Source organism: Poromitra crassiceps (assembly GCF_964638095.1).
Source record: "Poromitra crassiceps genome assembly, chromosome: 6".
NCBI classification, from domain to species: domain Eukaryota; kingdom Metazoa; phylum Chordata; class Actinopteri; order Beryciformes; family Melamphaidae; genus Poromitra; species Poromitra crassiceps.
In genome coordinates this window covers 18,654,201-18,674,213 of record NC_139627.1, presented here as the reverse complement: position 1 = coordinate 18,674,213, position 20,013 = coordinate 18,654,201, and the positions used below count along the sequence as shown (strand labels likewise).

Below are 20,013 nucleotides of genomic sequence, written 5' to 3'. Positions count from 1 at the left end.
GACAAACAATAGACAAAGACATAGATAGACAATGACGTGTGTAGTGTGACAGGGAGGGAGAGAGACACATCCAAAAGACACAGTTACAGAGTTTGGCATCGACACAGGCAAGAGAAAGGTAGCAAAGATATACTCAGTCAAATCATCAACGCTAAAGCTAAAGCTATGTTAGAGTAGGGGAGAGCGGGGTGATTTGAGCCTGTGGGGAGCCAGCCCTTGTTTCTAGGCAACCATAGACAAAATTGGTCATGTGGCCACACATTTTTGAAGAGGGGGGGGGGGGGGCACACGAGACAGAGACAAATGAAGCAAGCAATACAAGTTCATCCACAAATGAGAAAACCAAACAGGAAAACAAAAAAATTACAAAAAAAGAAACTAACAGGAACCATCTATATATTGATACAATCAGGCGAGTCCAGAAATTTCAAAAGGAGACCTCAAGATTCTTCCCATTTACATTGACATTTTAAATTAAATCATCGCAAATTTCTCCTTACGAAGAACCGGAACCAGCTCATGTAGGCAGTTTCTAAAGCACGGTGGAGTTGGTGTCTTCCATTCTTCGAGAATACGTTTTTTAGCTATATGCCCATCAACAGAACCGTTAAAATATCCGAGGGGATGCTTAAATAGTCTGAGCATCCAAAAAGAGCCAAGTCCCTGTGTGAGGAAAGAGTCCTTTGGTAGACCCCAGAGGGAAAAAAAGAAAAAGTGTGTGACCAAAATGAATGGACTCGTGAACAGTCGCAAAATAGGTGCAACAGTGTACCCTCATCTGTTTTACATCTATCACAGATTGGAGACACAGAGGGGTAAACATTGTTTTAACATAACCTTAGAATAATGAAAACGATGAATCACTTTAAACTGTATTAACCTGAGTCTGCTGTTTGTTGAACAACTATGAATACACGAGAGTACAGACTTCCATTATGTTATCAGGCAGCACAGCATTGATTTCTCTTTCCCGGGCCTTCTTAAAGGAATTAACAGATATGAGAGTTTACGGAAGTTCTACCAGAGACGGAACTAGTTACGTCATCATTATCAATTATCCAATGTCAGCCTGCCATCTCTCCAAGCGGGCTGTTTAAAAGGGGGTGTTCCCTCCTACCTCTGTCTGATGCTCTTTGTCTCTATGCACAGTGTCAACCCACCACCTCCCCGGCTTCCACCCCAGTACCACCAGGGTAGACCTCTTCTCCCAAAGGGGGAGGGTTCCGTCGCCCCCTAGCTGCCAAACTCATGGCAGGTCCGCCGTCACGTGGCTGATTCCCCTTGGGTCAAGGGGCCCTCCGCCAAAGACATTCATCACAATAAATGTTGTTAAAGTTGATTTGGTGTTGTGTGTAGTCTCTAAGGTAGAAACACAATTAACAATCGCGTGCTCCTTTCTAGCGTCTGTCTCTACCGTGCCCCCTCGTCGTTCTCCTCCTCCTCACAGACGCAACTCGGCCGCTGCACGTAGAGATCTCAAACGGGTCAGAAAATTCAAACCCAACCCGACCCTAGTGAGTAGAAGCCCGAGCCCAACCAATTAGCATACATTGTCGGTTTGAAACCGGCCCAAGCCCGTCGGGACGGGTCGGGTTCCGTCGGGCTCAGGCTGAAACTGAGATCTCTGTGTGTGCGTGCATGCATGTGTGTGTGTAAGCATGGAAGAGAGTGAGAGAGAATTAAGAGTCTAGCCTACTGTAAATACATAGTGAAGTCTGAGCCCGACCCAAACAATTAGCATAAATTGGCAGTCCGAGCTCGTCGGGCTGGGTCGGGTCCCGTCGGGCTGTGGCTGAATCGGAGCACTCTAGCTGCTCGTGCTCGCCCAGGCTCACGGACGGAGCTCGCCCGCTGTGCGGCCTCGCCCGTAAGCCTTGCTCGCTCTAACTGGCAGAGCAATTTTGGGTCTACTGCTGCCAAATTATTAAAGTATTATTTTACTGCAGTTCTACATTGCATTCATACATTTTATCACCAAAATGATGTGACATTTTGAATTTTAGACCAGAAGCCATCACGCCACACGCCTCTCCCTAGGCTCAATTTACCCATCATCGGGGGCAAGTTGAGCCAAGAGACCACTTTTGCTTGGAAAGTCATATTTTGAAAACTGTTTATTTGACATCCAAAGTGATTATTCCCATGGATGCACCAGATCCTGAACTATATGCACATATTTTAGTTGGAGACATTACTGCCATGCCCTCACTTTAAAGACGCCTCAAGTCAAAACCGGCTCAAACTCACCCCACTCTCCCCTAAATGATTGAGGAAATGAGAAAATACGTCCTTGTGGAAAGAGCTGCCTCTGTGCAGCGACATTATGCGGGAAGGTAAATAACGGGAAGGAGCAGAGAGGTATAGAGGGAGGGGAGGACCTTGATCTCAGTAGGCACGTGCAGTTTGGGGGTGTCCAGCTCCAGCAGGACGTCCAGCCCACAGAAGACCAGGATAGAGATGATGATGGAGAAATCGGCAACCAGGGCGCGGAACTGCAGCAGCATCCAGGGAGAGTTGGAGAGGAGGAGCGGAGAAAGCGTGGGAGAGGATGTTCAAGAACAGGGATAACAACCAATCACCAGAATAAAATGTCTCCATTGTACGTTTCTGCAATCCAGGGATACGTACAGTCTCAATGTAAATTTGAAACAAAATGTCGGCCTTTGGCCTTTATAAAACACTAGAAATCTTGCTCGCTATCCTGTGATAGCGCTGCTTGTCCGCAGCTCGGCTGCTGCGTGGCCTCGCCTGCCTTATTTGCATGCACAGCCACAATTGCACAACTTCGCATAACCGATGACATCACTCACTGATGACATCACAATTGCGCCAGTGACCATCACTGATCACATCATGGAGTGCTTGAGTCACATCACTCAGCGCACGATTGCACAACTTCACATCACTGATGATGTCAGCGAGTGATCAGTAGTGAGAGAGAAGTAGAGTCCGCACACTGCCCTCATCAGAATGAAGCAGGAAGTGACAGAGCACAGATGATGTGACCATCACTGATTACATCATCGAGTGCTCGAGTGACATCACTGAGGATGTCATAGATATGATGACATCACAATTGCTCGAGTGACATCACTGATGATGTCATAGACATTGGGACATCATCAGTGACATCACAATTGCTCGAGTGACATCATCGACATCGAGTGCTCGAGTGACATCAGTGATGATCTCATAGACATTGGGACATCATCGGTGACATCAATACTGACCAAAAATCATCACAGATCTCACAATGTGGGACCAAAAACGTGACCAACATCGCAGACAGACAGAGCCAACTTACTCCATTTTATATGGCGTTTTACATTTCTGCACACCTACAAATTTGAAACAAAACCAGTTAATTTCAAAACCTCGCAATGTTAAACGTAAATAAAACAACTTTAACAACTTTGGCAATGTTTAGGCAAGTAAAACATTTGGGTTTGGCTTAAATAACAAAAACATTAAATGTGACTTATGGTTGAAATGTAGAGTTTGGAATCAATGGGACACGAACACGGACCTCCAGTGTGAAATGCAACCGCACAGTTTTAATAGCAGACTTGATGACGTTGATGTGCAACGCATCTTTGTTTGAGAAACGTGATATTCTACGTATCCGTGCATCGCACTAACGTACAAAGCAGACATTTGATTCCAGTGACCAGGCTGGCATGGGAGGTTGAGATCAGGCGGGCGGTTGGGGGCTGTCTTACTGTGGTCGGGAAGTAGCGGCTGGACTTGAACTTCTTGAGCGAGACAGTCATGGAGTAGGTTCCGAAGAACAGGATGAAGGACATGAGGGCCAGATCGGGAACGTACTTACAGGATTTGCCCAGCAGGGCACCACCATACTTCACACACTCTTTCTTACTCAGCTGACTCCAGTCCAGGCCTGTCAAGTTAAACTACATACAGACAGAACAGGTGGAGAGAGAGACGAGAGAGAGAGAAGAAGACAAGCCATAACAAAAGAAGAGAGAGCACAGAATAATAGGGACGCACGATGATATCGGCACGTCGTCGGTATCGGCCGATAAAGGCTTTAAAATGAAATATCAGCATCGGCCCGAAACAAACATTTCTGTGCCGATATATATCAGGATTGTCTCAGGGAGAGCATCATCCAAGCCTGTTTAAGTAGGATGAATCTTACAGTTTTGTTTGAAAGAAAATGTTACATAAATAAAAAAATATGGCATGTTTTACATACTGTAACCTTAGTTGAAGTAGTTTTCTTATTTTGCCCAGTGCATGATTGTGTACATTTTGAAAAGCATTGTATTGATGTCTGCATCTGCCAGTGGGCCGTCATGATAAGAGTAGACATAATAATGTGTTAATTCCACTACAGGAGAGACTTGATGTTCTCTGAAATTAGGTGGGGGGAAATACACGCATCGGCTAAAAGAGTTGGAAAATATCGACATATTGGATATCGGCAAAAAATACAATATTGTGCATCCCTACAGAATAAGATAGAAATGGGAGCCACAACGCTTTACAATAGTCTACAAATAAAAAATGTATGACTAAAAATTCCTAATTTTAAGTGGGATCACAATGTAGACAAAAGTGAACAGTCGCAGAGTGCCAGAGAGCTGTGTATCTGTCAGCAGTCACTTACCAACAGAGTCATGTTATCGTCCCCTAGTGGAGCTGAAACATTCAAGGCCAGCACAGATGCTACGAAGCAAAAACAAAGTGGAGAATAGAGGAGAAAGAAAAGATTGGTGGTTAACATGACAAGCACAACCCATATGGATCAAGCAGGAGTGGAGTGTGATCATGTGAGTAAAGGATTCTGCAAAATGCATAAGCAGCAGTCCATTACAGAAACACCATGATGGTCATAAGAGCAATTTCTCAGTTCTCAATATACGGTATTGCTGACCAGCGTTGTGTGGTAAGGTGGTGTAACTCAGCAAAGTGTTACAGTAATGTATTACTTTCCCCAGGAAGAAAGTACTGTCATTTCAATTATCAATTTCAGTCAAAAAAGTCAAAGGGAGGAAAAACATTACCCTCTGTAAATATCAAAATTTTAATTATCCAAAGCTATAACTATTAGCTCATTTACTTAATCGACACTGTCATACACTGAACTATTTTAGATGAGAAACTGCGGTAAAGATGACTTTTTCCTGGGTAGAAGTAAATACTCACTGGTCAGACAGCATCCAGAGGGAAAGAGGCAGTAAACAGACAAGACATCACAGAGTAAAGACCACATATTTGATACCACATACTCACACATGCAATCTTTTTATTATTATTATTGAATTATCTCTTTCAAGCCAGTTATTCCATGGCCATTTATGGTTTTATTTTAGGTGAGGTATAATAAGACACCCTTGAACATTTAATTAAAGAATCACAGAAAGAAAACTAAATCAAGTTTGACGACTGACCTTGGTCCGGAGAGATGCAGTCACACTTGTAGCCCGTGATGTAATCAGGCTTGAAGCCACGGTTGATTGGGTAGTACTTGAAGGTTCCAACCTGTGGAAAAATATTAAACTGTCTGTGTTAGTCTTTTGTGGGCATGTACTATTTGAATCAACTTGCATGTGTGTGTTTGTGTGTGTAAGAGTCTCTCATGTTCTTCCACATCACATGACATGCCTATTTAACTTGGACTGTAAATTCCTATGTAATGCCTACTTAACACTCCTCCTATTGTATCGCACACACAGTGACTTGAAACTCGGCCTTAAAAGACTTGAGACTCGACTTGGATTCTAGCTCAAAGACTTGAGACATGACTTGGACTTGGCCAGAAAATGCCTTGTGAGCATGTCTGCATGGGTATACCCACCATCTTCTTGAGGGCATCGGAGATGAAGATGAAGGAGATGAGGCTGGAGAAGCCCTCCTCGGTGAAGCGGGTCATGTACTTGATGATGTAGCTGGCGTCTGTGACCACTAGGAGGAGACACTGCAGACACGAGTGCAGCCCGATCCACAGACGCAGCTCCATGTAGTCTATAGCATTGCTCCTGCCAAGAAGGACAGAGCAGCAGAGAAACAGGGTGTGCAAGTTATAAAATGTCAAGCAGTCGTGCTACTGTATATGTATATGTATATACTGTATATACTGTATATGCACTCGTGTGCGTCTTACTTGCTGAATTCGTACAGCAGCTTTTCAAAGACGAGAATGGGTCCGGTGGAGCTGATGATGATGAGCGGTTGGCCACCAAACAGACAGAAGATGGTCCCTGCTAAAGCGGTGCCTAGGAAGCTCTCCATCACACCCTGAGAGAGAGAGAGAGAGACGAGGAGGGGATGGACAGAGACACCTCTGTTCAGCTGACAGATTTCTGGCATATGGATGTTTGTTTTAGATTCACAAACTATTTTCGAGATTTTTTGTTTTTGTTTTTGATGCGTTTTATTGTTTCCTCAGAGTTCCTGCAGCGACTGCTGTGACATCCACTCCAAATTGGTCTATTAACATGCTTTTTCTACAAGCGTAAATTGGCTTTATATTGTCACCAAAACACACATCGGATCATAAATTGGCTAATGGCTATTACAGCTCACTATAAAGCAGTAAAGCATTGGGACAATAAAGTGAATATTTTAATCAGTGTGTAATGGCTCTGTCTCACTGTATATAAGCCTAAAAGTCCTTGTTTGATGTTCTTAATGTAAATATAAAAAAACATGATTAAAAACACGATTTTAGACGGAAGCCCGTCTTTATTGTCACACGAACACACTACAACACATGCATGCGGCCACAACACACACTCATGCCGACGGTGGCCGGTGAAATATGTCCTCTGCATTTGACCCATCCAGGCTTGTCCTTTCCTCCGGGGGGCAGGCCAGGAGCAGTGGTCGCTATTTCTTTCCAGCGCCCGGGGACCATCATTGGACCAACTTCAGATGTTGTTGTCACTGGTCGGATGACGATCTTCTGCATGTTTTTAGTGGGGGGTTATGTACGGAGGAACCCCTATTACAAAGCTGTGTGCATGGTTTGCTAATCTGTGGGCATAGTTTTGGAGTAAATTCTAAGAAATCAGAAAAAATCATTTCTGCATGATTTTTTTTTTATTATATACTGTATATTCTTTTGTACCAGGTGACCCCTGGGGGGCGCCACAGTTTTGAGCGAGAGAGAAAGAGGCAGTGGTGCCGTGGGCTCAGACGTTTGCGCTTGTTAGTGTTAAGCCCTGCGGAAGATGTTAACGACGCTATGAGGACTGCACTGGTTCCTGCATGATCATGACTTCAGCATGGTTTGTCCTGAGCCCAGTGGAGCCCCCTGCTGTTACCTGGTAGTTGTCAGTCGCGTCCCCTAACAGCCCTCCAAATGTAATGGCGTTGGTGATGCAGCCTAGGTAGATGAAGAGCACGGCAGAGATGGACTGGATATGGAAGCCGTCGTAGATATCACTACACAGCCAGGGGATCTTCCTCTTGATGTCCAGCCATAACCCACCACAGCACCTACAGCAAAGCAAGGTCAGCACATCTGTGAGATGCCAGAATAAAATGTTGGCATTGTACATTTCTACAAGCCACGGAGATGTAGAATATCAGAACCAAAAATACGTTCATGTTTCTAGATGACGTGTATATCTGCGTTATACACGTTATAGTGTCTGCTATTGAAATAGCCTGGTGGCCAGTAAGGGTGTTGTGGTCAGGGTGGAATGCGGGGCGTGAAAGACTTTCCTTTCACAGCGGACAGCCGTGTTTACAGACACGTAAAATGACAACTTTTTATTCTGGCGACTGGGTTGGAGATGAGCGAACCTGGAGATAGTGGGAACCTAGACATATTGGTTCATCCAACATTATAGTCTCATGCCAAGTTCCCCCATACTGCACCTCCCAGTGAAGGCCAGCTCCTCTCCCAGTTCCTCCATACCTCCCACTGAAGGCCAGCTCCTCTCCCAGTTCCCCCATACCTCCCAGTGAAGGCCAGCTCCTCTCCCAGTTCCTCCCATACCTCCCAGTGAAGGCCAGCTCCTCTCCCAGTTCCTCCCATACCTCCCAGTGAAGGCCAGCTCCTCTCCCAGTTCCTCCATACCTCCCAGTGAAGGCCAGCTCCTCTCCCAGTTCCTCCATACCTCCCAGTGAAGGCCAGCTCCTCTCCCAGTTCCTCCCATACCTCCCAGTGAAGGCCAGCTCCTCTCCCAGTTCCTCCCATACCTCCCAGTGAAGGCCAGCTCCTCTCCCAGTTCCCCCATACCTCCCAGTGAAGGCCAGCTCCTCTCCCAGTTCCTCCATACCTCCCAGTGAAGGCCAGCTCCTCTCCCAGTTCCTCCCATACCTCCCAGTGAAGGCCAGCTCCTCTCCCAGTTCCTCCCAGTGAAGGCCAGCTCCTCTCCCAGTTCCTCTCATACCTCCCACTGAAGGCCAGCTCCTCTCCCAGTTCCTCCCAAACCTCCCAGTGAAGGCCAGCTCCTCTCCCAGTTCCTCCCATACCTCCCAGTGAAGGCCAGCTCCTCTCCCAGTTCCTCCATACCTCCCAGTGAAGGCCAGCTCCTCTCCCAGTTCCTCCCATACCTCCCAGTGAAGGCCAGCTCCTCTCCCAGTTCCTCCCATACCTCCCAGTGAAGGCCAGCTCCTCTCCCAGTTCCTCCCATACCTCCCAGTGAAGGCCAGCTCCTCTCCCAGTTCCTCCCATACCTCCCAGTGAAGGCCAGCTCCTCTCCCAGCTCATGGGCAGCTGGGAACTCATCATCCTCTCGCCCGCCCGTCCCCCCGGCCGAGCCATTCATCTGCCCCAGCTCATTCACGTTCAGCACAGACTTCCTGTGGGAGAGATGAAAAAGGGAGTAAGGGGTCAGCGATGGGACATCATTTACTCAAAAGATTTACTCGGCGAGAGGAAGTCCAGTGGCATACTGTGTGTCAGTCAAGCGTACCTCATTTCCGCTGATGGCACTTTCTTGGGAGGTTCGATGCGTATTTTGGGGTCCCATTCTCCTGGAGGGAGGACGATGACCTCATCCAGGAACTCGTCAACACCTGCAATCAGGTCCTCACGATCCCTCGCTTTATATGCTATGTCACTGAACAACTGAAAGGGTATACATGAATAAATAGATCAACAAATGAAATACATAAACACGATCAAACATGTCAATAAATGGATGAATAAATAGATCATGTTTGTGTCTAGGGATGCACGATATTGGATTGTTTTGCCGATATTTTCCAACTCTTTTGACCAATTGCCGATCTCGATACATGCGCAAATCTTTCGCCACCTAATTTCAGAGAATATCAAGTCTCCACCCCACGGCCCACTGGCAGATGCAGACATAAATACAATGCTTTTCAAAATGTACACATTCACTTGGCAAAATAAGAAAACTACTTCAACTGATGTAAAACATGCCATATTTTTATTTATTTACGTAACATTTTCTTTCAAACAAAACGGTAAGTATTGAAAGTACTTAGTCAAGCACTGAGCATTTGGGCATAATTAAATTTTAATAAATATCGGCATAAATATCATATTGGTCATATCGGCATAAATGTTTGTTTTGGGCCGATGCCGATATTTCACTTTAAAGCCTTTAATATATAACAATAATACTACTACTACAGTACTACACTGAACTTATATAGCACTTGTCTAGAACTCAGAGTGGCTTAACACTAGACACTAAGGGTCAGCGTTAGTGAGACAACAGAGAGATACACAGCGGACAAACAAAACACACAGACACATAGGGATGGAAGGGGCAGGGGGAGGGCTAAAGCTGCTGACAAGGTTCTGCGCAGCCTCGACTTGGAGCCTTGCCGCCGACTAGCGGCGACAGCGAGACTGTGCATACTCGAATGTAACTCGGCGCGTTGGCTGCGGTACACATCCAAAACACTAGGTGGCTTGATATGACGTTATCGTGTTGTTTACCAAGAACTTGCAATCATGTCGGTGGGGGGATATTTTATTGTCCCTCTATTTCCAAACTCATTTTGGTGAGCCTGCAGAAGGCTTTGCTACATGAGGGACAAGCACTGTTAAATGAGGAAATGGCATTTCCTCATTCCTCACAACAAGTACATCAGCGGATATGTGCGTGGCCCAAGGCAACGGCCAATCACAGCTCTCGTGCTGGTCACGTCACGTCCGCGTTGACGCCGCGGAGTCACATTTTCGAGGAGCAGCACGCACCCTCCGCCGAGCTGCGCCGATAAGACGGCCAGCTGCGGCGACCCCCTCGGCGCAGTCAGCGACCCCCTCGGCGCAGTCAGCGCCGGCGATTTCGCTTGAGCATAATTTGCGCTTAAGAGAAGGCAGAGGAGAAGAGATGGGGTCTTGAGGTGAGGATTGAAAGACTGTGAGTGACTCAGACTCTCTGAGGTCAGGGGGGGGGGGGGGGAGGGAGTTCCAGAGCCTGGGAGCTGCCCTGGAGAAGGCTCTGTCACCGAAACTGCGAAGGTTGACCTTGGGGGTGGAGAGAAGGCCGGCTGAGGTGGATCTGAGGGACCAGGAGGGTTGGTACAGTAGGTACAGTTGGTACAGTTGGTACAGTAGGTACAGTTGGTACAGTAGGTACAGTAGGTACAGTTGGTACAGTAGGTACAGTAGGTACAGTTGGTACAGTTGGTACAGTAGGTACAGTTGGTACAGTTGGTACAGTAGGTACAGTTGGTACAGTAGGTACAGTAGGTACAGTAGGTACAGTAGGTACAGTAGGTACAGTAGGTACAGTTGGTACAGTAGGTACAGTAGGGAGAGAGGAGGTCCAGGAGAGTTTCTAGTTGATCCGGTAGGAGACATGCCAATACCGATGACATGCCGCTATCATCGTGCATTCCTATTTGTGTGTATGTGTGTGTGTGTGTGTGTGTGTGTCTGTGTGTGTGTGTGTGTGTGTGTGTGTGTGTGTGTGTGTGTGTGTGTGTGTGTGTGTGTGTACATTTAGATTCTGGGGTGGTAATGTGCAAAAATAACGTACATCATCCACCATCAGCGTCGCGATCGCTCTGCCAATCTCATTGTAGGACTTGGTTTTCCCATGGGGGCCCAGCAAGATGAAGAGAAACCTGTCCAGACACATGATTATCACAACAGGTTAACAGATGCAAACACACACACACACACACACACACACACACACACACACACACACACGCGAGAGAGAGAGAGAGAGAGAGAGAGAGAGAGAGAGAGAGAGAGAGAGAGAGAGAGAGAGAGAGAGGAGACACCCACCTGGTTGGGACAGGGACTTCGGTGAGGCCTCCCAGAGTGGTGGCTTGAGCCAAACGTACGAAGGAAACAAACGGTTTGTCCAGAAAGTCCACCTCGCCGATTAAGACGTTGGACGCCTCGGCGTCGCGGGGGATCTTCTTCATGAACTTGTTCTTCAGCTGGCAGAGAAGATGAAGGCAGAGAGGGAGAGGGGTTTGAGGCATGTTACACTGTGGCTGACCTCCTCCCAGCTGCTTATCCCTGTCATTATCAAAGGTATTTGCAGTAGCTGAGTTGTGATGGGAGACGTGTGAGTGCCACAAACTCTGGCATAGCCACGGGTGTGCCAGTGCCACCCAAAGAGGCAACTGACAGCTGGCACACCCCCACAAAGAAATCTGATGCAGAATTAATTTTTAGTTAGACTTACTACTACATTACACACATTTTGTCTGAAACTTAGGCTGTTACTGTCTAATTATAATAAATGTTAATTTTAAAATCAATTTGAAATTAAATTCAAATAATCATCACTCGCCGTCTGCCTGCGACCTGTGTCACTGTGACACTGTAACGTTGCAGTTAATTGACTGTTTCTTGCATTGAGAATCCTTGGATTTACAATTTTTTTTCTTCTTCAAGTTTGTGTTCATGATACCATTACCATGTACGTCCTTTCACATGTTTTAATGCTCATAGTGTTCAGGAGTCTGCAGTTGAGGAGTTAACAGTCTTGATTTCAACATTTTACAGCTTCTATTGTGGCAACGCTGTCTGCTTAATTGATTTGGGTAATTGGCAGTTGATTTAACATGTGTCTATGGAAAATAATGCAGTTGGATTGAATGTATGCTTTTCTAGACTATAATCTTTCACCTGTATTTATATTTGGGCTGAGTAATCTTGTAATATGTGCAAAAAGTAGACAGGGACACGCACATCCAAACTGGGCCACACTGGCCCAGAAAGACATGTATGTTAGGGTTAATACTCCTGTCAGTGCCCCTGACCAAGGTACTCGCAAAAGAACTGGAGTTGGTCCCCGGGCGCTGCACAGTGGCTGCCCACTGCTCCTAGTTCTAGGAAGGTTCCTAGTAGAGGATGGGTCAAATGCAGAGGATGAATTTCCCCAAGGGGATAAATAAAGGATAACTAACTAACTAACTAACTAACTAACTAACTACAGTGCAAATCATCAGGACATTTTTTCAGTGTTTTGGCTCTTATATAGATAATCAATGACATGGCACTCTCACTCACACAATCCAATTATCGCTGCTTGATTGCTCGGTGCTGCACACACCCACATGTAAGCACCAAGGAGCAACCTCCAGTTCTCAAAAAATGAAGCCAATTCGGAAGTAACTTAAACCCGCGTTCTTCATTCTTTCTAATGGCCAGCAGTCCACTGGCTCCAAACAGAAGTCAACTGGAAAATGACCCTACTTCTCACTTGATTTATGACCTCAGTAAAACACTTTCCTAATGAGTTTAGTTAGTCTGGTGGTTGTCAAAATGCCAAACTTGAGGCTTCATGGTGTCTAATCTACATCCATATTTGTATAATGTAATGTAATGTACCGTAAGCACACAACACGTATACATGCATTGACTAGCCCCCCCCCCCCCCCACCACACACACACACACCCACCCACACCCACCCACCCACCCACCCACACACACACACACACACACACACACACACACACACACACACACACACACACACACACCTAACCAAGAAGCACGTGGGAGTGGAGTGGCTGCTGCTTAATTGAAAATCTCTCCATAATCTGTTAATGCTGCTTTCTGAGTCACTTCACCAACTGGTCCACATTCAATGATTAGGTTCAGTTTGTATTTGTTTCTAGTGCAACAGCACCCCCTCTGGACACTTCACAGCAGAACAACAAAGCAATTTAGAATGCATGTGCACACGCAAACACACACACACACACACACACACACACACATAATCACAAGTGTTTATTTACGTGAAAGTTTTGTTGAGAGATGTCATGTGAAAGAGTAAAAGTCAAGACTTACACTATAAGAAATTAACGTTTTTCTTTTTTGATTTTTCCACGCTAGTTTTTCTTCTTGTTCCTTCAGTTGGATGTTTGAGCTTCACTGTGCAGAATGTCGTGTGTCTGCAGCATTGCAGACTCAGAGTTTGATACAAGAAGGCTGTTTCCACAATCGTCTGCTGAAAGTGCAAAGCTTCTCTGTGCTCACTGAGAAGGTGATTTCAACGAGCATGATTTGTGACATCACAAATTCTGGAGCCAATCCCTGTCCGGTATTCAGCACTTAAAGCCCCAACACATTCTCAGAATGTGTTGAAAGCCTGTGTTGTATGTTGTGATTGGCTAGTTAGGTTCTCGATCAGTGTATTCCCAAAGTCTGGGTCGGGACCCACAGGTGGGTCGCAGGAGATTTTATTAAAAAAAACAATTAAAAACAATTAAACAATGAGTTAACTATGCCTACATGCATTTATTTGGTCTAATTTATAAATTATTTGATAGGTGTCAATAACAGTTGCATAAAACAAAGTTATGATTTATCAAACATATCTCTTTGAAATGGCTGGTTTACCTATTGAAGATCATATAAGGTGATGCAGAAATGGCAGTAAAAACGGTCAGGAACGTTAATTTATGCACAAATTTGCTCTTCTCACGATCTATATTGTGAATTGGGTCACAATGGTTTGTCATTTAAAAAAAGTGACAGAAAAAAGTTTGGGAACATCTGCTCTGGATTGGTTGCTTTGGATTTTTAAATGAGGAAGCAGGAGGGGAAGTCATTTTTAGGATTTTAACAGGATAATTTAACTTTTCTTGTAGGAAATAACTTTTGATTCAGTCGGGTTTTCCCTCCTCCGACACACCTGTCATTTTTAGGTGTGCAGAAGCTTTTGCTCCTTCAACTTTTCTAGTGAGGAAAACCATCAGACACAAATTATTATTCAAAGTAGAGTATTTTATACATCTTGAAACATGACTTTAGGGGGTCTTTAAGTTTACTATCTCAAATATGATTTTGTGTTTCAATAGATAATAGAATACTCTTAGTAAACATCTAAGATTTGCATAGCTACTTAAATGCTTTTTAGATTTATTTTGTTGTTGTTGTTGTTGTGGGACAGCAGTTTGTACCAATCAGGTAGAATGGCTCATATACTTTCTCTGTCAGACCACTCGCCTGCAGCCTGCAGCAGACAGCAGACATCACCCCGGCCGTGTCTTCTTCACTGCGTTCTCATTGGCTGAAACACGTTGATGGCTCTCCTGACACACCACATATTTAGTTTGCTAGATATCTGTGGTAGAGCCCGACCGATATATCGGTCCACTGATATTATCGGCCGATATTGGCCGATAACCGATATATCGGTATCGGCCGATATGTTGGCCGATATGCCGATATTTTTTTATTTTGTATTTTTTAAGTCATAGACAACATGTTGTGTATATTTGATCTTTTTTCTTTATTCAAGTTATATTTTATATTTGTTCTATTTGTGTTTTTGTATTTCTGGTTATTTATAATTATTAAATCCCCAGTTAAGTTTACCGTTTCATTGGATTGATGTCAATTTGGACAATAAAGTTTATTGATAAGCTGTAAAATATCCTCCCTACATTACATATCTCAAGTCATGTCAAGTCATATCTTTGTCAAGTGTTTGATATTTGTGGGATCATTGCAAAAACATTGTGTAATATAATGTGTATATTTAATATAAGAATATCGGCCGATATATCGATACCGGAATTTTTTTACTCCCTAATATCAGTATCAGCATCAGCCTCAAAAATCCAGTATCGGTCGGGCTCTAATCTGTGGGACCTCTGTAACTCATCGGCTAGCTCTCAGGGAGCTCTCAGGGAGCTCTCAGGGAGCTCTCAGGGAGCTCTCAGGGAGCTCACCCGCTCACGTCGGTGGACAGTTCACACAGAGCGATCGAGCGCTGATTTGCGAGCGCCGAGCCAACGCCGATTTGCCTCTGATCAGGGGAAGTTGTCGCCGACGCCGCCGAGCTCCAAAAAGTGTCGCCGAGGGCTCAGAGCGTCTAGTAATCTGAACTAGGCACGAGGCCGAGGGCTCAGAGCGTCTAGTAATCTGAACTAGGCACGAGGCTGCGCAGAAACAAAAAGTATTTGCCTATTGGCACATCAAAAGGAAAAGCAAGTGATTGGAGCTGTAATAGCAGCATTCTTTGATTCTCTTATTGTTTGAGGACGGCAGAAATGCCAAAAATCAAGCTGATGCAAAATGAAGCTGAGGCAAACAACAGAAGCTTAGAAATCTGCACACAAGCGCACGGCGACAAATGCATGCACCCACACACACACACACACACACACACACACATACGCATATGTGCACACCCACACACACACCCTCACACACACACACACACACACACACACACACACACACACACACACACACACACGCACAAGTTAGTTATTTCCCACCTCAGCTAGTAGGCCTCAGGGATTAGAGGGATTAAGTGGTTCTGAAGTCTCTAACGTCACATTAAGCAAGGCTTGACTTCTCGCACATCTTGGCACTTTTAACTAATAAGTACTAGTACCGAGGTTTAAGCCATAAGTACTAGTACCGAGGTACTTTTAAGTCATAAGTACTAGTACCAGGTAACGATTCACGTAAAATCAATCAGTGCCAAATTGATGTACCTCAGAGCACATCTGGGTGAGAAAGTAGAGAGAAAGAGAGAGAGAGAGCGCGAGGCAATGTGTTCAAAACGACTTGGAACTCAGAGTTGTCTTGAACGCAACATTACGTCACCACTGCAGCTGGTTTCAACACAGGGCAATGGCAGGTCGGTCCCAAGTGTGGTTACACTTTTGAAAACTTGACACAGACAACGCTGGCTGCAAATATTTGTGATGCTAAATGCAAAGCTGGCCGTGGCAACAGACACCCAAACACAGTAGCCTACTGACAAATCCTAAAGTACAAGTATTGTTACTTTAGTGCATTAACTCAAGTACAAGTAAAATGACTAAAGTAAGAGTAAAAAGTAGCCTATTTACAAGTACTCAACTAAAAGTACATTTGCGTTACTTTAAAAATGTTTTATATTTTTTAAGAACCTAATAATTACATTTCATACATACATCATGTTAGCAGTGTTAGCTAAGCTGTCCCTGTCCTTGTCTGTCTTGCCTTTCATACTGAACACACAGATGATGCTCAGTTTTTGTCGAATCTCCCCTTTCCAGACGAGCTAGCATATCAAAATCAGATACATCCATTTTAGTCTAGGGAATCTGTGAGAAAAAATGACCCAACCTTAAACTAATTGCAACAGAAATAATTTGTGTTGTATTCAGCTCTTGAAACCTTCCAATTTAACATACTGAAAATCCCAGAAAATCCCAGTAGTGGAACATTGTCAAAATTGGCATTGTCTCCACAAAGGAGGTGATGTTTTCGGTGCCGTTTGTCTGACCGTTTGTCTGTTAGCAGGTAGTCTCGCTAGCCAGTCTCTCTTCCTTTCCGTCAGAGAGTCTGGCGTCGCAGGTTTCCATTGTGGGATTGCGAAAAAAATGGTCTGTTTGGGTTAGCCAATCATCCTCGTCTTGGGGGGTGATTAGCGTTAGTGCCCTTGGAAAATAGTTTCGGGGTGGAACTTGTGTCGGCGGAACATTTACACAGGAGGAGGAGAGCTCACAGGCATAAAGTCACTGTTAGACAGCAAATGTTCTAAACATATTCTCTTGATATCTTTACAACCATCCACCGAAAGTGCCGAGCAGGCCTTCTTTATTGCACAATCCAAATTTTCTTCAAAACATGCCATTTTCAGCGTGTAGCAATGAGTTAGCCTGTAGGTTTCTGCCGTTAGCTTTCTACGCTAGCTAGTTAGCGTTCGGCGGGAGCATTACAGCGACACACATGGGAGCGGAAGCCGCTCTGATTGACATGGTCGGAGCCAATGAACAGAGCGTGACAGAGCTTGCAAGCGGGGGAGCGGATATCCTGCTGCCACCGAAACAGCCGCTCCAATGGGAGAGCAGCTTTAGAGCAGGGGCGGGCTGATCCCCGTTGCCTGTTTCCACGGCGCCAGACTCTCTGACGGAAAGGAAGAGAGGCTGGCTAGCGAGACTAGTTAGCAGGAGGATTACGGCAAAACTACTGGGCCGATTTTCATGAAACTTGGTGGAAGGGTGTAGCGTGGGCCAAGGAAGAACCTATTACATTTTGGGGCGGATCTGATCCGGGTCGGCTCAATGGAGGGGGCGGGGCTAGGGAAAAGGGTCCGTTGCTAGGGATAGGAAGGTCGTAGAGAGTCTGGATTCGAGAGGTGGGTAGGGGGCATGGACAGGTGTATCGGGGGGGAGTGTATGTGGGAGGTGGGAGGGGGTGTGGTCAGGAAAGGGGCGGGGCTAGGGAAAAGCCCTACCAAACATACAGTAACATAACAAAACAAAACATAAATTATAGCTGCTGTGCAGCAAGGGGTCGTGGCCGGGCAAGTCTCAAGTCTTTTAGCTATAGTCCAAGTTGCGTCGACAAGTCTTTAGTCACAAGTCCAAGTCAAGTCTCAAGTCTGTTATGGATGAGCTTTCTATCATCTGCTGCATGCAATCCAGTCTGCTTAGATTAGAACACTGCCATTCATGACAGGGCTGGGGCAGAAGGCACCAGGTTAAGTACATGGCAGTTGAACATAGAAGCGGAGAGAGTAGGGACAGTGGAGGCAGAGAGAGATAGACTGAAAAATTGCTTATTTATACTTATACATGACATACAGACATGACAGCAACAACTATGACATCACCCACCCAGTCTGCTCAGCCAAGTAACCTCGCGTCACCAGGCTCTTCTCGGCGAGAAAGAGCCTGGCTTCCGCTCACAATTGATTTTGTCACCCGGTTCAGTCCTTCAAGTCAGTTTTGGTGGAGCACAAAGTCCTTCATCACTTGTGTTAGTGGTAGGGAGTGGACTTGGTTCAGCCTATGTGTGCCCAGCACTTGGCGGATCTGGATCCGACACACGTGGGCCAGACTGCGAGGACATCTCTTGGCCTCCAGAAAGACCCTGAGAGCGTCAGGATCCGCCCTCTCCTCCAGCTGTGCCTGCTCTGTGGTCACCAGGGCCGGGTCAGCACCGTGGTCCAGCAGCAGCTGGACGAAGGCCGTGTTGCACCTGTTACGCAGCACCACATCCAGCAGGCGAGAAGCCCTGTCACGGGTCAGAACGCCAGCGGACTGGAGCAGGAGGTGGAAGCAGTCCAGGCGGTGGTATACAGCACTGATGCGGAGATGGGTGTATGAGCCATGTATGTTTCTGTTAGGGTCGGCCCCGGCTTCCAGGAGGATCCGGATACAGTCCAGGTGACCGCGGCACACGGCATAGCAGAGAGGTGTCCAGTTATTCTCATCAGCTAGGTCTACCTGTGCTCCCTGTGTGATCAGGTAGTCCACACAGGCAGCACGACCCCGCGAGGCTGCGTGCACCAGAGGGGTTATCCACCTCCACCCGTAAAAAGACTTCTCATTGATCTGCCTTCTGAACTGGTCTTCCTGCAGCAGGCTCCTCAGTGTATCCAGGTCTCCTGCCCTGATGGCAGCATAGAGCCGCATGTCACCATGCCCTGCTCGAACAGCCATTCCTTCAGATGTGTCACTGTACCACACTGACTTGTATGCTGTGTCTCAAACAGAAGGTATTATCAGTGTTGCCAGGTGGCAAATGTTGAATTATCGTAACTGAGGGTCAAAATTATTAAGTTAAGTTAAGTTAAGTCGCACGCGAGCAGCGGCTTCTTCTTCTTTTTCTTATGGCAGCCTTGTGTTTTCCACCACTCATATAGCCTCAGCCAGGAAGGATTTATGACATCACTGATGACATCACAATTGCTCAAGTGACATCACTGATGATGTCACAACTGCTTTTATGACATCACTGATGACATCACAACCTCTTATGACATGACTGATATCACAACGCCTCTGACATCACTGATGATGTCACAATTTATGACATCACTGATGACATCATCACTGAGACTTTGTGTGTGTGTGAGAGTGAGTGGATTTATGACATCATCAGTGGGACAGACAGACAAACATACAGAGCCCTAGCTCCCTTAGATAGATAGATGTGCTAATTTTTTATGTATTTTCAGACACTTTTAGAGACACTGAGGGAATAAATTCATTACCGTGACACATTTTTAATTGGAAATATGAAACAACAAACTTTTTTTCCAATGGCAAGCACTTCAATATGCTCAAGGGTATCACTCAAAATGTGTATGATTAACAAATACGAAGTTGTAGCTAACATTGCGAGAAATGCCATGTTACGACTACATACTTCATACTACATGAGGAAAAAAAATCTGTTCTACTTAGAGACTCAACAACCATTTCTGTGGATTCCTTGCCCCCAAAAATGTGGAAATAGACACCAAATTTGTAATTCTAGGTCTAGTTGGAGTCAAGATATGGCCACAATTTTAATAATGGCAGCCATTTTAAAAAAAACGTCATTTTAACATACTTCCACTAATGGGATTTTCTGGGATTTTTACTACAGTGTTTCGGGCATCAATATGAACATAAAAATGTGAAAATAAATTCTGTTGCAATTAGTTTAAGGTCAAACCTTATTTTCCCTAGACTATTTAGCTAGCTATGGCTATCAGCAGTGTCAAATCAAACTGAGATTTCGGATGGGGATAATTATAATTTGATCGTCTACAGCTGTATAATTCAATTGGCCAGTCTTGAGCGGCGATTTAATTTAATTGGCCACTGTACTAACAAGCCACCAGTTTGGGCGCCCTACATGC

The 20,013-nt window shown here is 45.4% G+C and overlaps 1 protein-coding gene across 1 annotated transcript in view; it reads right to left on the bottom strand.

Moving 5' to 3' along the window:
* LOC310777773 (electrogenic sodium bicarbonate cotransporter 4-like) overlaps positions 1-20,013 on the bottom strand; it is a gene marked incomplete at both ends in the record, with an annotated part of 51,628 nt that overhangs the window by 13,235 nt on the left and 18,380 nt on the right. Inside the window, 11 exons of the mRNA XM_083638135.1 lie at positions 2,379-2,492; positions 3,720-3,911; positions 4,631-4,689; positions 5,415-5,505; positions 5,822-6,002; positions 6,128-6,261; positions 7,290-7,464; positions 8,653-8,778; positions 8,892-9,046; positions 10,941-11,028; positions 11,195-11,352. Of these exons, the coding sequence (XP_083494261.1) occupies positions 2,379-2,492; positions 3,720-3,911; positions 4,631-4,689; positions 5,415-5,505; positions 5,822-6,002; positions 6,128-6,261; positions 7,290-7,464; positions 8,653-8,778; positions 8,892-9,046; positions 10,941-11,028; positions 11,195-11,352 (1,473 nt within the window). The remainder of the gene's footprint in view (positions 1-2,378; positions 2,493-3,719; positions 3,912-4,630; positions 4,690-5,414; positions 5,506-5,821; positions 6,003-6,127; positions 6,262-7,289; positions 7,465-8,652; positions 8,779-8,891; positions 9,047-10,940; positions 11,029-11,194; positions 11,353-20,013) is intronic.